The sequence below is a fragment of the Sceloporus occidentalis genome, unplaced genomic scaffold, assembly GCF_023333645.1.
Source record: "Sceloporus occidentalis isolate IW3139 unplaced genomic scaffold, rSceOcc1.0.p SCAF_5, whole genome shotgun sequence".
NCBI classification, from domain to species: domain Eukaryota; kingdom Metazoa; phylum Chordata; class Lepidosauria; order Squamata; family Phrynosomatidae; genus Sceloporus; species Sceloporus occidentalis.
This window is the reverse complement of record NW_028316985.1, coordinates 113,204,574-113,220,042: the sequence shown is the minus strand read 5'-3', so window position 1 is coordinate 113,220,042 and position 15,469 is coordinate 113,204,574. Positions and strand designations below refer to the sequence as shown.

At 39.3% G+C, this 15,469-nt stretch overlaps 1 protein-coding gene across 2 annotated transcripts in view; it reads left to right on the top strand.

The window, feature by feature from the left end:
• The window catches only part of LOC149312657 (toll-like receptor 6), a 30,518-nt gene extending 21,659 nt beyond the window's left edge, over window positions 1–8,859 (top strand). For both annotated transcript variants that reach the window (XM_089525096.1, XM_089525095.1), the window contains exon 2: window positions 4,417–8,859. In XM_089525096.1, coding sequence (XP_089381222.1) covers window positions 4,480–6,840 — 2,361 coding nt within the window. In that variant the 5' untranslated portion in view covers window positions 4,417–4,479 and the 3' untranslated portion in view covers window positions 6,841–8,859. The remainder of the gene's footprint in view (window positions 1–4,416) is intronic.
• Window positions 8,860–15,469: the final 6,610 nt, after the last annotated feature.

Genomic DNA, 15,469 nt, shown 5'->3' with positions numbered 1-15,469 from the left:
TATTCTGAACCTGGTTGCCTCTGTTCTTGTATTGTGTGTGTTCATTTATTTGAGTTCTTAAGGGCTCCTTAAGTGATATCGGAAATGCATTGTTGCTGAAATCCTAAAAGTGAAAAGATGCATGTTAATACTTCTTTGTGACCACTTTAATGGCAGGTTTTGTGTGACATTGTGTGAAATCGTTTCACGTAATTTTCCAGGATATTCACAGGATAAACTCCTGATCTCCTTGTTTGATAAACTTCTTAGAGGACTATTAGACCTTCTTCAAGAGAGTCAGGACAGGAGCCCTTAAGAACTCGAATAAGTGGACTTGGGTAGATAATGCTCATGTCCAGAAATTGGGTGTCGGGAATTGAAATTACCCCAGATGGAACTGCACCCTCCCCTCCACCCCGAAACAGCAGGTGTGCAGCTGGGGAGTGCTCCTTGAATCAGGAAGGGCAACTTTTTGATTCAGCAATGTCAGTTGAAGTTTTAGTGGCATCTGTAACTATTGCCTTCTACTAGCTTTGGTGGGTATGACAACTAGTACTATTCCTGTGCGTGGATAGTTTGATTAAAGCAGCTCATTCGGTGTTAATCTCCTGGCTGGATTACTGTTATGTATTGTATGAAGGGCTGCCCTTGCCTGTGGCCTGTCTTCCTGAATGTGGTAGCCAGCTCTAGGTGAAGTTGTACAGTAGGACAGACAGAGTTACAAGAGGTATTGTTAGGTGGAATGATACTGCATTTCTTTTAAAGAGGTTGCATTGACTGCCTATTTGCTTCAGAGCCCAGCTGAAGCGGAAGCTCTGAATCACTTCGGATACAAAGATGCATAAGAATTCCTCTCCCTGTATGAACCTTCCATTGACTTATTTTACTCCATGTTTTTTTAGGGACATTGCATGTGGTCAAGGTAAAGAGCCTCCTTGGTTACGGTACTCCAACTCAAGAATATCTCCCCATGGAGGTGTGATTGGTGCCAACACTGCAATTGTTGTTGGGTTTATTTGCCGAGAGCATTTGCAATTCAGAACCATTTTGTTTGCCAAGGCATTTGAACTGACTGCCAGCTTTACTGTATCTGCTTCTTTTCCTTGTTTTTATTATTATTATTATTATTATGGAACATGTGGGGTATTTAAATTGTTTTAGTTATGTTTGCACAGTCCCCTGACATCCAAAAGGAAGGGGAAGGAAGATAGCTAGTTTAAAAATGGTTTAATAAGTGAATGTAGGTGGCACTGCCATTACATTTTGCAATGTGGCAAAAAAAAAAAACCTTTAGAAAGAGGAAGTATTATCAAGGGTAAGCAGTGGTTTCTTGTAACAAGAACATTATTTTTAGCTCATAATTAGAGCAGGGTGGCAAGTTCTGCAGCTGTGTTAATTTGGTTAATAGCGAAGCTTGCAATTTTTAAAGGAAAACAAAAACACTGTTCTTTTATTGAAGTCTTTCCCATAAACTATTATTGTCAAGCAGATGGATTTCATGGCCTGGAAATCCAGGGCCAGCTTTTTGGCTTCGCTTTAAGGCGGTTCATGTAGAACTATTAATGATGGACATTCTTTTCTCCCATTTGTTGGAGAGGCCTAAGATAAGTGTTGAAATTTCCAGTATACTGAAATATGCTGATAAACTGTAAAAGTTTTGAATAAATTTTGCTGAGAGTATAACTTTTGCTTATAAATGTTTATAGTAATGGTGACTGCCACAATTCATCGTGAAAATATTGTACCTACCTTCCTTTCCCTCACAGCTGAACTTGATCTTTGGTCATTGGCAGCGTTCTGGAAAACCGGTTGGCAAAATGTTATGAAGTGACAGGGGAAGAGAAAGTATTAGGTAAAGAAGTGGCTGCTTAACTTCTTTCTCATCTGCCCCTTTCCCTTTTCAGCCACCGCCCACAGCTGCATCTCTGCTGTATGTGTATATATATATATATATATATATATATAAAAATCCCATTTCAGATCCTGTAACACTTTGTTTCTTTTGAATGACAGTTTTCATAATCCTGCAGCTATCATAGTATTTCAGAAGCTGTTGCTTAAAAACATAACATTTGCCAGCATCTACTGTGCAAATCACACACACATTTTTGCCAGTTCCTTCCTCTGAAATATAGCCTACAGCACCTGGTGTTCATTGGTGGTCTCCCATCCAAATGCTAACCAGAGCTAACCCTGCTTAGTTTCTAAACTCAGACAAGAATTTGTTCCGTTAGGACATTTTTATCTGCATTTAAAAGAACTGAGGTCATCAACATTCTGAACTGAAGGTGGGGAAAAAATCCAAACTATTTATAAGTGTTTTGAATATAAAAGTTACAAAGTAAGAGATCTGATGGATCCTTCTGTCAGTATGGTATGGCCACAATATGACAACCTCAGTTTAGTCATCTTTGCTTCCAGGGAGATATCAGGCCTAATCTGCTCTATCCATTGATCTTTTTAGTGATCCACGGTGTTCTCCGAACTCTTCTCCGAACTCTTCTCCAGCACCAATGAATTCCCCCCCCCCCATCAGCTTTCTTCATTGTCCAGTTTTCACAATCAAACATAGAAATGGAAAATACCATGGTATGGATAATCCTAACTTTGGTCTTTACACTTCAGGATCTTGTCTAATTCCTTCATAGCAGCTCTTCCAAGTCCTGGTCTTCTCATTTCTTGACTGCAGTCTCTGCTCTGATTGATAATTGAGGCCAAGTATTGAAAATCTTGGACTATTTTAATCTTTTCATCGTCTGTTTTAAAATTATATACAGTGTCTGTGGTCATAATTTTTGTTTTCTTGATGTTCCACTTTAAACTGTAAACCTTCCTGTCTTTCCATAGCTCTGATGTTTTCTGTTAGTGTTATGGTCTGCATATCTTAGATTGTTGTTCTTTCCTCCAATTTTCACACCTTGTATCTTTAAATTCAATCCTGCTTTTCATATGATTTCTCAGCATACAAATTAAATAGATAGGGTGATAGAATGCAGCCTTGCCTGACCCGCTTTCCGATTGGAAACCATTATTTCCCCCAGTAGGATCTTCTGTAAAAATTGCTTGTTATATTTTCATGGAAATAAAGTCTGAGCATTTCTTTTGTTTTCTTCAATAAATCCTCATTTTCCTGTAATTTTTCCATTTAATTTCTAATTGAATTCTTTCCCCCTCTTTCAACCATTGTCAAAACTATAGGGGCATGAAGTGGTTTAGGGGAGGGGGGGATGTCCAGAACAGACAGGTTTATAATAGCAAAAAGTCTTGTTACAAAGATCAAATTTTACGTTTTTGCTTCACTTCAGCAATTTTGGGCCCCAGAAGAGGCCTTTTCTTGAAATATGAAATGAATTAAAGTGTGCTTGATTTCCTGTTTTTAAAAAAAGCTGGGGGTGGGTGGGATGGGAAGTTATCACCATACCAGTTACTGGGTCTGGGGGAAATATTTTGCACCATCCCTAATTTCCCTCAAATATTTTTTTAAAAGTCAGGAGTCGGGGTGCAGGCGCTGTGTGGAGTTGCAGCCTTCCCTGGTTCCCTTGATGGGAATAATGCAGGTCTCAAGCCCTGCCTTATTATTGTATGACTTGTACTGCCATGAAATCTAGTCCAGACCTATGTGAGAAAGAAGGATAATAAATCATGAGCAGTTAGAAAAACAAAATACAGAAGTAATCAAAGCTTGGAACAGTTATTTCTTTGGACTGAAGCTTTCAGAATTCCCGATGATTCTAAGAGTTGAAGTCCCTACCATAACTTTTCAATCTCTGTAAAAAAATGTATATACTACTTGTTACTGAGTTCCTTCCAGATCCACAATGTACCACCAGTTTGAAGGACTCATTTCACAAAGAATAATTTCAGTATTTTAGGAGATTATCACATGGGGATAAGAAACAGGAGAAAGGCGCTATGCTCTCGTCGTGATTGCGCAATCGCAAGATTTTCACACAACGTCGTGCACATACTGTACTTGTCCCACCATCAAAGCGTTGTGACAAAAAAGCATTAATGGCTTGCCAATAGCGCTTCATTAGTGCTATCGTGAACTTGTGAAAGGCAATCACACCTCAATAGCGCCATTGAGAATCTGTCATTAAACCTTCTGGAAATAAATTGAACCCCCACAACCTTCCAGTGTGCCATTTGGCAGAATTATTTCCTGCCGACATGCAGAATGTAAAAGTGCTATTTTACTGATTGTGAATTGTTAATGTCCCATTATTGTGACATCATGTGAAAGTAAGTGTTGCAATTTCACCATTGTATTGTTCTTGCTAAATAATGTTAAGACTAGAGCTATTAAAGTGTAAATAGCCCTTGTGTGATAATCTCCTTAAGCAATAAGATAGACATCCAGCACGAAATCTCATTTGTACTAGAATTTGTATTATTTGTATTACAGTGATTAATATCTGGCTGTGAATTGTTTTTCAGGATCCTGTGGCCAGTACAGAAAAACAAGCATCCCAAAAGGATTGTAAAGAACCACCATACTCTATGGCTGAAAGAAAACACTCAGGCATCAGCAGTTTCCTCTCTATTTGTATCTTTACAATATCCTGTAATATCATCTGTGCCTCAGCAGAAGATGGATTTATAGCAAACTATTCTAGGAGAATCCGATATACTGTTCCAAAGAACCTACCAGCAAAAACAACAGTATTGGATTTGTCCCAAAACCAGATTTCTGAAATTCGGATTTCTGATTTCCGTTCTCTTCCCAAACTGCATACCTTAATTCTGTCTCACAACCTGATCAGAGTGCTTAACCTCAGTGTTTTCCAATACAATGAAGACTTAGAATATCTAGATCTATCCCACAACAACTTGCAGACTCTTTCTGGCCTTCCTCTAACAGGTCTCAAGCATTTAGATGTCTCTTATAATAATGACATAAATATGACCATGTGCCCTGACTCTGGTATAATGTGGAAGCTGGAATATTTAGGCCTCAGTGCTAGAAATATACAGAAATCAGATTTCTGCATTCTTGCTCATCTGCAACTAGAAACTCTGTTCTTGGGTTTAGAAGACCTTTTGGAATATCACCCTGGTGTCCTTCCAATATTCAATGTGAAGAATCTTCAGATTGCACTCCCCCACAAAAGAAGTTTCCCCATTCTCTTGGATCTAAACCTCAGTGTCACAGAAAGTTTAGAACTTTCAAATATCCAAAGTGACCAAGTCTTCCACTTGATAAAATTTCTGTCAAAGCTTAACAAAAATGGAAGACTGCTAAATTTAACTCTGACTAGTATAAAACTCACCTGGGGAGACATATTGAATATTTTTTCATTTGTGTGGAGATCTACTATTAGGTATTTGAATATCTATTACATGACTGTTTTAGAATTTGGGCATGAAATTTTCAGTAACATTGATACCTCTCTGAAAGCTTTGACCATTGAACATATCCAACTTGCTACATTGACTTTTAATCAAAGCCTTGTGTACAGAACCTTGTCAGAAATGAACATCTCAGCCCTGACAATTTCAGATTCTGGGATATTATTTATGCATTGCCCTTCAAAACCCAGTCGTTTTCAATACTTAGGTTTTTCAAATAACACATTAACTGACTCGGTTTTCCAAGGTTGCAATAATCTCCCTCTTGTAGAAACACTGATTTTGCAAAGAAATTATCTTAAAGATCTTACCAAAGTGAGTTTAATGACAAGTCGCATGAAGCATCTGAAATATTTAGATGTGAGTTATAATTTCTTGCAACATGAAGGTGAGAATAAGTGCCATTGGGCTGAAAATATGATTAAACTGAATTTGTCATCTAACATGTTGTCTGAGTCAGTCTTCAGGTGTTTACCAGTCAATATTCAAATTCTGGATCTGCAACAGAACCATATTTCAAGGATTCCTAAAGAGATGCTTAATCTGAACAATTTAGAAGAGTTAAATTTGGCTTTTAATAAGCTAACTACATTCCCTGGATGTGCTTCTTTTAGTAGTCTCCTATTTCTGAACATAGAAAATAATTCTGTTCTTTCTCAGTCTGCTGAATTCTTTGAAAGCTGCCAGTATATCCAGAGATTAAAAGGGGGAAACAATCCATTCAAGTGCTCCTGTGAAGTAAGACAATTTGTTAATTTTGGAAAACAAGGGTCGGTAGAGTTGGTTGGATGGCCTGATTCTTACATGTGTAAAGAACCGGAATATGTAAAGGGAACCCTTTTAACAAATTTTCACATCTCTGAACTTGTCTGTAACGTGCCCCTTTTGGTTGCTGTAGTTCTGATTATTACAGTGATCTTAGGGGTAGCTGTTTTGATCCTCTGCATTCGTTTTGATATCCCATGGTATTTGAAGATGATATGGCAGTGGACACAAGTCAAACGCAGGAACTGGAAGAGTCATCCTGAAGATCATCTAAACACTTTGCAGTTCCATGCCTTTGTCTCCTACAGTGAACATGACTCTGACTGGGTAAAAAACATCTTGATTCCAAACCTGGAGAAGGAAGATGGGTCCATCCGGATCTGCCAACATGAAAGGAACTTTGTGGCAGGGAAGAGCATTGTTGAGAACATCATAGACTGTATTGAGAAAAGTTACAAGTCAATCTTTGTGTTGTCTCCCAATTTTGTGCAGAGCGAATGGTGTCATTATGAACTCTACTTTGCCCATCACCAGTTATTCAGTGAAGATGGTTATGGTTTAATCCTTATCTTGTTAGAGTCTATCCCTACCTATGTAATTCCTGCCAGATATCACAAACTTAAAGCCCTGATGGTCAAGAGAACCTATTTGGAGTGGCCAAAGGAGAAGAGCAAGCAGGGACTTTTCTGGGCTAACCTTAGAGCCGCCATTCAGATTAAGCTTCTTAGTGATGAAGACAAATTGTAGATTAAAAGTCAGTTTATATATGCCTAGTCAGAGGAAGTTTTCATTGTATCAGTGAAGTACAAAACTTCTGTGCTCTTAATTAGGAACATTATTTTCTAAATGCAGGGAAGATTTGAAAATACTGAAAATTTTGTAAATGAAATGAAGAACAAAAATATTCATGGTGTAATTGTTGTGCAATTTCTGATGTATGATGACCACAAGCTGAAACATTCCCAGGGTTCTCTTGGTAAGATATTTAAAGAAGGGGTTTATTTATTTATTTAAGTAGGGCCCATTATCACACCACTCATGGCACCGAAGTATGAACGTTTGAAATTCATCACAGGTTGGTTGTGTCATGGTTAAAGGCAAATTGACCAGTGATCTTTCTTTGGGGGAGTCTGCCGTATTAAGAGCATTTGGAATTGGCACTCCCTATGGAGACTTATGAGATTCTAGGTCCACACATTTCTGTCTTTCTGCCCTTGAAGACGTATGCACATATGGGCCTCTACATGATCTTAAGCTTGTATTTTGGAGGACCACCACAAAGAAGTTGAATGACAAGGTGGGGGTGAATTGGCCCACAGATGCTGGATGGTCTGGTTTGGTTGAACTCAAGGGAAGTCTTTAACTGAATTATTAGAAACAAAGTGAATCATAGTACTAGAAATTGAATGATTCACTAATGAAGTCTTTTCTTCAAATAAGTTATTCAAATGGAATTAATATGTAATGTGTTCACAAGTCTAATATGCCTAACATATAATGAAATGGAAATGGAAGTAAAATCAAAGGAAGTAGTTGTGCATTATGAGACAGTGTGGTGTAGTGGTTTGAGTGTTGGAGTATGACTCTGGAGACTTGGACAAGTCATATTCTTTCAGCCTTAGAGGATAGTAATGGCAAGCCCATTCTGAAGAAACTTGCCAAGAAAACCCTGTGATAGGTTCACCTTAGGGTTGCCATAAGACAGAAAGACAAAGTTGCACATTCCATCTAGAGCATACAAATCCTGTTTATGGAATATACAGAAGGAACCTGTGCACTTCACTTCCAAGGCTTCCTGTTGTGACAGACCAACCCTTTCACTTTATATCCTACATTGAATGGTTTCCATTTGCAACTTTCCTTGTTTCACAGGGGAAGGCCAGGTACTGAGTGGATGGGTACCATGGAGTTGGGGTGATGTGTGTAGCCCAGTACACATTAACCCAAAGAACTGTGTGAAGCAAACAACTGCCTGCCAGGAGTCTGCTGCTACCTCCTTTCTTGTAATAATACAGTGACCATGATATGTTGCAGTACCTAAGAATGTGGTTGGGGAGAAGCCAAGTGGAACAAGAACAACAAACTACTTCATTTTTGTATTTTTGGTATGCTTGTATTGGATGTATTTTTCACCCTGTCTTTTTGGATGCTGTGCTTGCCAACATGTACATGCTGAGATGGCCAAAAACATTCATAGTCCTAGCATATGCCCGGTATACTTAATTAAGGCCGCGTACAGGGCTAAGGACTGGAGCATGGCTTTGGCACGGCTTCCGGACTCTTAGGAGGCATGCATCATTTAAACAGCATATCTCCCAAGTGACCTGAAGCAGCTTTATTTTGGCCTGTCTTTACGGGCCCTAACTCTCCTTTCTCAGTCCAGGTTTGACTGCTGGCCCCAGGTATTCAACCAGTTACCAGCTAATAAACTTGAGACAAAAATTAGCCCACAGCTTGGGACTAGAAAAATTGGTCTCAAGAAGCTAGTCTGTGCACTCACAGTACACATGCAGTTGTCCTAGGCTGCTTTCTGTGTATGTAACTGTGCTGCCCTCAGACCACCCAGTCGTCCTGTAGTTTACAAAAATGACAGCTTTTTGTAGTTTACTCTTTGGACAGGTAATCCATTTGAACCCCTTCAGACTCCACTATCCTGTTTCTATATTTCCATTTCAGTTAGCTCTGAATACTGTGTCTGTGTGGATTGCCATTGTGTGTGATTGCACTCTGCATTTTTCTAAATAAAACCCTCTTAATTCACCCAAACCTGGAGTACGCCTCAGTTATTATTGATATATACATGTGCAAATGGTTCTAAATGGAACCATCTCTTGCAAAGCTAATTTCCCCAACATTTCAAGTAACACTTACATACTTGGTGGGGACCCTCTCAGGCCCCCATCTTTCTTTGGGTAACGGGGGATGACACAATGAGTTACTGCACCACCCCTTGGCATTGTCCTATAGTCTGCTGGGTTCAAGTGTGTGTTTTTGAAGGTGAGAGGGTGGCTGGGATAGATTAGAGTCTGTTGGTGTACTGCCCACCCTGCTGCACAACAGTGTCCCTTCCTGAGCTGGTCTCAGTGGCAGTGTTGGAATCCCCTCAGCTTTTACTGAGGGACTTTAACATCCATGTGGAGACTGCTGTCAGGAGCAGTTCAGAACTTCATACCTGCCATGACAACCATGGTTCTGTCCTTAGTAATACCTGGTGCTACCCATGCTTGCAGGACACAACCTGGTTTTCAGTTTTGGGTGGGATGATGGTGATCAGGGTGTAGGGGAATTTCCTATAGTTCTGTTATCATGAACAATAGTGAAGTTTAGATTCACTGGGACTTGAAACTTCTGTGGGGCTGGAGGTCGATTAAGATGTCCTGCCCCAGGAGAATTATGGATGCTTGATGGCTCTTCAGAAGTTTCCGTTTGCCTTGGCAGGTGATCCTGTGGATGATCTCTGGAATGAGGAAATGGCCAGGGCAATGGACACAATAACTCATGTCCCCTCCCATGGAGTGCAGCCAGATGAGTCCCTGATTCATTAGGGAGTTGTTGTGGGTGATGAAACAAGTGGGACGGAGACTAGAATGATGATGACAGAGTACCTGGAACAAGCCCAACTGAACTCATTGGAAAGCTCATGGTAAAGCCTATGCTGTGGCAAGGGTGAGAATGAATAAATTGTACTTCTCCACTACCGTTGCATCTGCACAGTGTTGTCCAGCAGAACTGTTGTGAATGGTCAGGGGTTGGTAAGAAGAGTAGCCCTTCCTGAGGCACTGGCCACTAATACATGTAGTGTGCCATGAAGCAATTGTGTTTGTTCGTATCTTTACTAATGGATTGGGATCTGTCAATATAATTCAATTCATCTGTTTCTCTTGCTGGTCTTCCTTTGTAATTTCCTTGTTCAAGGACTGCAACCTTTAAATCCTGTACTGTATGTCCAGGCAGGATGAAATGTTCTACAACTGGACTTTGTATATTGCCACATCTAGTATTCAGTTTGTGTCCATTTATTCTATTGAGTAGATGCTATCCTGTTTGTCTAATACAGTGCAGAGGGGCATTGCTGGCATAGGAGAGTATATATAATGTAATATCAAGAGCAAGAAATGTATATCTGATGTTGTAAATGATGTTATTGTCCCTTGTAATATTGCTTGCAGAGTAGATGTGGGGACAGAGCTGGCATCTGGGTTTGTGGCGGGGTTTTGTCCTTGTATTACCATCTTTGTTACATATCTCGTTGTGAGTAGTTGTTTGGAATTTGAAGTTCCCTGTAGGCCAATAAAAGCCTGCCTCCCAGAGTTTATAAGATGGCTGTGTTGTTCTCCAGAACTGGTTGAAGCTTGTTGATGTGTTTGTGTGGTCTCAGATGGGGACTGTAGCTGACCATTAAGGATGTTTTGTCAATTTATGTTTTTGATCTGTCCTGTATGAAATGATTCCTGAGTATTAATCTTGCCATGTTAATTTGTTTCACCCCTTCCTTAGGTGGGTATTGTACTTTGAGAAACACCTGATCTGTTGTGTGGCTTGTTCCAGGCTGATATTGTGGGTGGAAACTGCTGAAATCCTGGCAAAACATCTCAGGTAGTTGTTTTCTATGTGGTCAATTTACAAAGATGTCCTAAGTAGAGAATACAAGGTACAGAGTTTGAAGGCATATGTTGTTGTTGTTATGTGCCTTCAAGTAGTCTCTGACTTATGGAGACCCAAAGGTGAACCTATCATTGGGTTTTCTTGGCATGTTTCTTCAAACGGGGTTTGCCATTGCCATCCTCAAGGGCAAGTGGGTTTACATGGCTGAAGATATAGCACTGCTTTAAATCTAAGCTCCATTAAAGCTAAAGATAATGCTAAAGATTTCGGGTTGGTAGTCATTCAAGTATTTTAAAAAGTGACAGAGGATGGGCAATATCTTAGGAAAGTCACTTCTAATTCTATTATATATTTAGAAAGAAGCATTTCTTTATATTCATTTTTTAAAAATGTGAACATTTACATCAAGTCTTTCCTCCAATGATTTTAAGCAATATATGTGGTTTTTTATTCTTACAGTAATGTTGATATAATGCTAGTCACCCATGAAGTTGCGTGGCTCAGTGTAACCTGGACTTTCCAAGTCTCTCTCTAACTACAGTTTAATCTCTGTATCACATTGCACCACACAGGCCAGTCTAAGAAGGTCCTTGTTGCTATTCCAGTGAAAATCAGCAACTGGTGTTAGTGAATTTCTCTGCATTTGGCACTCATGAGGTTTCACAGCAATCTGTAAAAGTAAGTAACATGAAAGGAATGTTTAGTTTGTTCCTAAATGGCAGTGGCTTCTTATCACCTGGCATGTTGCTGAATGCAGATTCCTTCCTTCTTTTACATTTCCGGCCTTTGGCTTTTGATTTGCAATATAACAACAACAACTATTATTGATTTGCAATATAGCCAAACCGTGTGAGTTGGATTAAGAATGCTCGGCTGTTGACATACTCAGAGGTGAAAGGAAAGTCCAGAGTTGCACAACACAAATTACAGAAATATGGAGTATGAGAAGCATGAGTTGGGGGAAGGTAGACACAGTAAAACAAGAAATGGAATGTATAAACACTGCAATACTTGGGGTGTGTGTGTGTTTGTGATGAACAAACTGTTTGCCTTGCAAAAAATCAATCCATTGTTCTGCTTCATTTCTTGATCTTGGGCCAAATTTTCTTACAACCTTTGGTTCTGTTCCTTTTCCTATTTTTATGTTTCAATACCCTATGATTAACAAGATGTCCTGGTTTGGCGTGTGGTCAATTTCCTCCTGCTCTTCAGCACAGAATCTTTCAATTTCTTCTTCTGTCTCAGTAGATGGAGAATAAACATGGATTATGGTTAAACGGATGTCCCCCCCAAAGTCATATTGGTATGATTTGATCAGACTTTACATTATATCCTTTGCCTGCTTTGCTACATCTCTTCTCACTGTTAATACCGCCACACTTCTTCTTAGATTTTAACTTCCTGAGTAAAACTCTGTGTAATTGTTGGACTCAAAATGTCCCCTCCGTTCCTTATAAAGACTGTGATCACATGGACTGGATGACCTCATGCAACTTTGCCCTTTCCCATCTTTTTGTACCACACTGTCTGCTGAAGAGATCTAGAGGTTTCAAAAGCGTGCACACTTTTGTGACACCTTGGTTGTACTAATAAAGGTATTACACCAATATGGACATTAGAATGTGCACACAGTATATCAGTCTTGTAAGGAAACCCTTAATTCAACAATGGTAAAGAACTTACTTGCATGACGGATGGTGGAGCTTTGCCATGAGGACAAATGAAACCTGGAGAATCTGGTCAGAAGAGTGAGAGGTAAGGAACAACTTGTTCCCTGTACAGAATAAATACTATAGCAGAAGTGGGCTGCTGGAAGAGCTCTTGAGGTTTCAAAAGCTTGCACGTTTGAGTGACACTGGTCAGACTAGTAAAGGTACGATATCATTATTGACATTGGAACGTGCACACAGTATACCAGTTTTCTAAGGAAACTCTTATGTTACAAGTGGGTATGGATGTTATTAGACTGCAGTCCCCATCATCCCTCACTATTGGCACTATTCTGATGGAAGCTGCAGTCAACATCTGGAAGGAGACACATTCTCCACTGTTAACAGAATGGTCCTCACGCTAAACACTTGAAACAGAAAATTGCTTCATCTTGCTATATTAAATCTGCACTTGTTCTTGGCTGAAACATCAACAAATACACTCACCTTTTCTGGCTGAAACTACTAGCATGCTGGGACGTTTTGGGTTACACTAGTACTTCAGTTTTGCAAGCCCTAGTCTTTTGGAGGTGCAGAAACTAAACTATAGCCACTCTTCTACTACCACCTGCTGGTTGTTTTTTGTATTGCAATTCTTTCAATTTGTTGCTGCTGGAACTCCATACCATTTGCTTGGGGTAGGATATATTGCAATGCTTGCAAATTTCTACAAGGGATTGTTAGAAATCCCTGAACAAATTAGGATTCCTGAATTATCTGCACAATTAGAGGACACAGACTTCCACTTGCACATCTAGGTCATAGAAAGGCGTGGCAAGTTTTGAACTTAAAGTGTATTTATGCTATTTTGGCTCTGTTGCTAATCTTGTCAAGAAGCACCATTTATAACCTTGGATAAATACTCTTGCTTAGGAATATTTTAGGTTCGAAGGTATATATACAGTATGTGTGTGGGAGACAGAGGCAGGGCAGTGGGGTGGGAGACTTCTAACCAGACACTAACATTGGGATCACCAGCCAGAACTTAATGTGAAAGAATAACATTGAGAATCTAGACACCGAATGTATATCTGGGTGCTGGCCCAAAACTTACACATACTTTCACATGATTAGAAAGGGAGAGCGAGTATATGTGCCTTCCAGTTGCCTGTCGACTTATGGGAACCCCATAGGGCTTTCTCAAGGAAGGAATACTCAAAGAAGTGGTTTTGCCAGTTCCTTCGTCTGAAATATAGCCCACAGCACTTGGTATTTGCTGGCAGTCTCTCCATCCAATACTGACCAGGGATGATTTTGTTTGGCTTCCAAAATCAAATAGGGACCTAGTGCCTTTAGGGTATTTAGGCCCTTAGGAAGAGTACCATCAGTGAAGTGGGCAAGTTAAGAGAAAGTCAATGGAATCAAAGCGGGCACTGCAATTGATGCCTGGAAAACACAGGGTTGTTGTTTATATTGGAACAATGATGATATAAAGTGTACTCAGAGGAGCAGTACTCTGTATGGATTTCTTTTTTTAGTATTGTTTTATCAACTGAAAAATACTAGAGACAATTGGCCAACTTTTGTTGTGGCTAATAGTATTTATATACTAGATTAGGGATGGGAATGTGTTGCCTGTTGGAAAGCAGTTTAGTAGATAGACAACATCCAAATCCATATACAGTTGATTTCAGTACCATCATTCCTGATTTAGTCAGTACTCTGCGTGCTGAAGCTGCCTTTTACATGTAACGTAGCAGAGAAAAGGAGTGTGCTTATGATATATTGGTCATATTTTGAAATTATTTCTAAGCAAGTGGAATAAAGAGCCAGCATGGCGTAGTGGTTTCAGTGTTGGAGTACAACTCTGGAAACCAAGGTTTAACTCCCATTCAGCCATGAAGCCCACTGTGTGATCTTGGGCAAGTCACACATTCTCAGCTTCAGGGGAAGGCAATGGCAAACCTCCTCTGAACAAATTTTGCCAAGAAAACCCCAGGATAGGTTTGCCTTTGGGTTGCCGTAAGTGGGAAACGACTTGAAGGCACACAACACATGCGCACACACAAGTGGTGCTACTGAATTTACAGCTAAAGGTATCTATAAACCCAATACGGCCATCAGTTTCTTTTTAAAAAAGTATTGCATCCTGAGGGATAATTTTAACTACATGTTTACATTTAGTATTTGTCTTGTTTTATTAACAAGTATAATACATATAGCATAGTATGTATAACATATGAGAACTGTACAGTACAAATTTATGTTCACAGTTTGACATGACAAAATGTCATTACTGAATTCCCATTGGACTACCAAAAGTAGAAACAGTGACGGTACATAAAAACATTCACATCTTTAGTGAGAAAGATTACCAAAATGCTTCAGTATCTGCAAATGATAGGAATGCATGCTAGAAACCATTAATTACCCAATTATTATTAGCTTATAAAATATATTACATTTTATTTTTTTAAAATTCTGCATAGTTTTATACAAGTATTAAAGTAAATGTAATATTCCTGCTACATTTGCAGGCGAAGTTGTAGGGAAACGCTAAAGCAGGAAGATTATTTTGACCGTATAACATTTAAAATATATAAATAGCAAGAAAGTGCTAATATTTGTAAAACATAATGGGAATTATAGCCCTTTTCAAATAACGTGTAAAATACTTGCTTTTCTGCAAATCTGTTTAAAAGGAAAGGATATGCAGTCAGGTACACCTTGCTAAGCCTGGAAACAAAATAGAAACAAGATCTTTCCATTAGAGAGTTTTGTTTTGTTCTCTCTCTTTCTTTCAGTGTATTTTAACACAATTGCTGTGCATAATTAAAACCACATTACAGAAATGTCAGCTTCATTCTGCATGATATAGTCTGGAAAGGAATGGTCTATTGAGGAATGCTCTTTAATGGGGCATTATCAATGAAGCGGCACCCTAAAGATTGCATCAGTGCAACACTGTATGTGTACATGGCTTGGTTAGAAACAGAACTACTCCACACTGTTCTTCCAGTTGCAAAGAACCTTTCTCACTTGGCAAACAGCCCATTCCACTTGCAACAGTGGAGATGAAGTGATAACAAAACGTCTATGTGGCAGACGTACTGTCCTGAAAG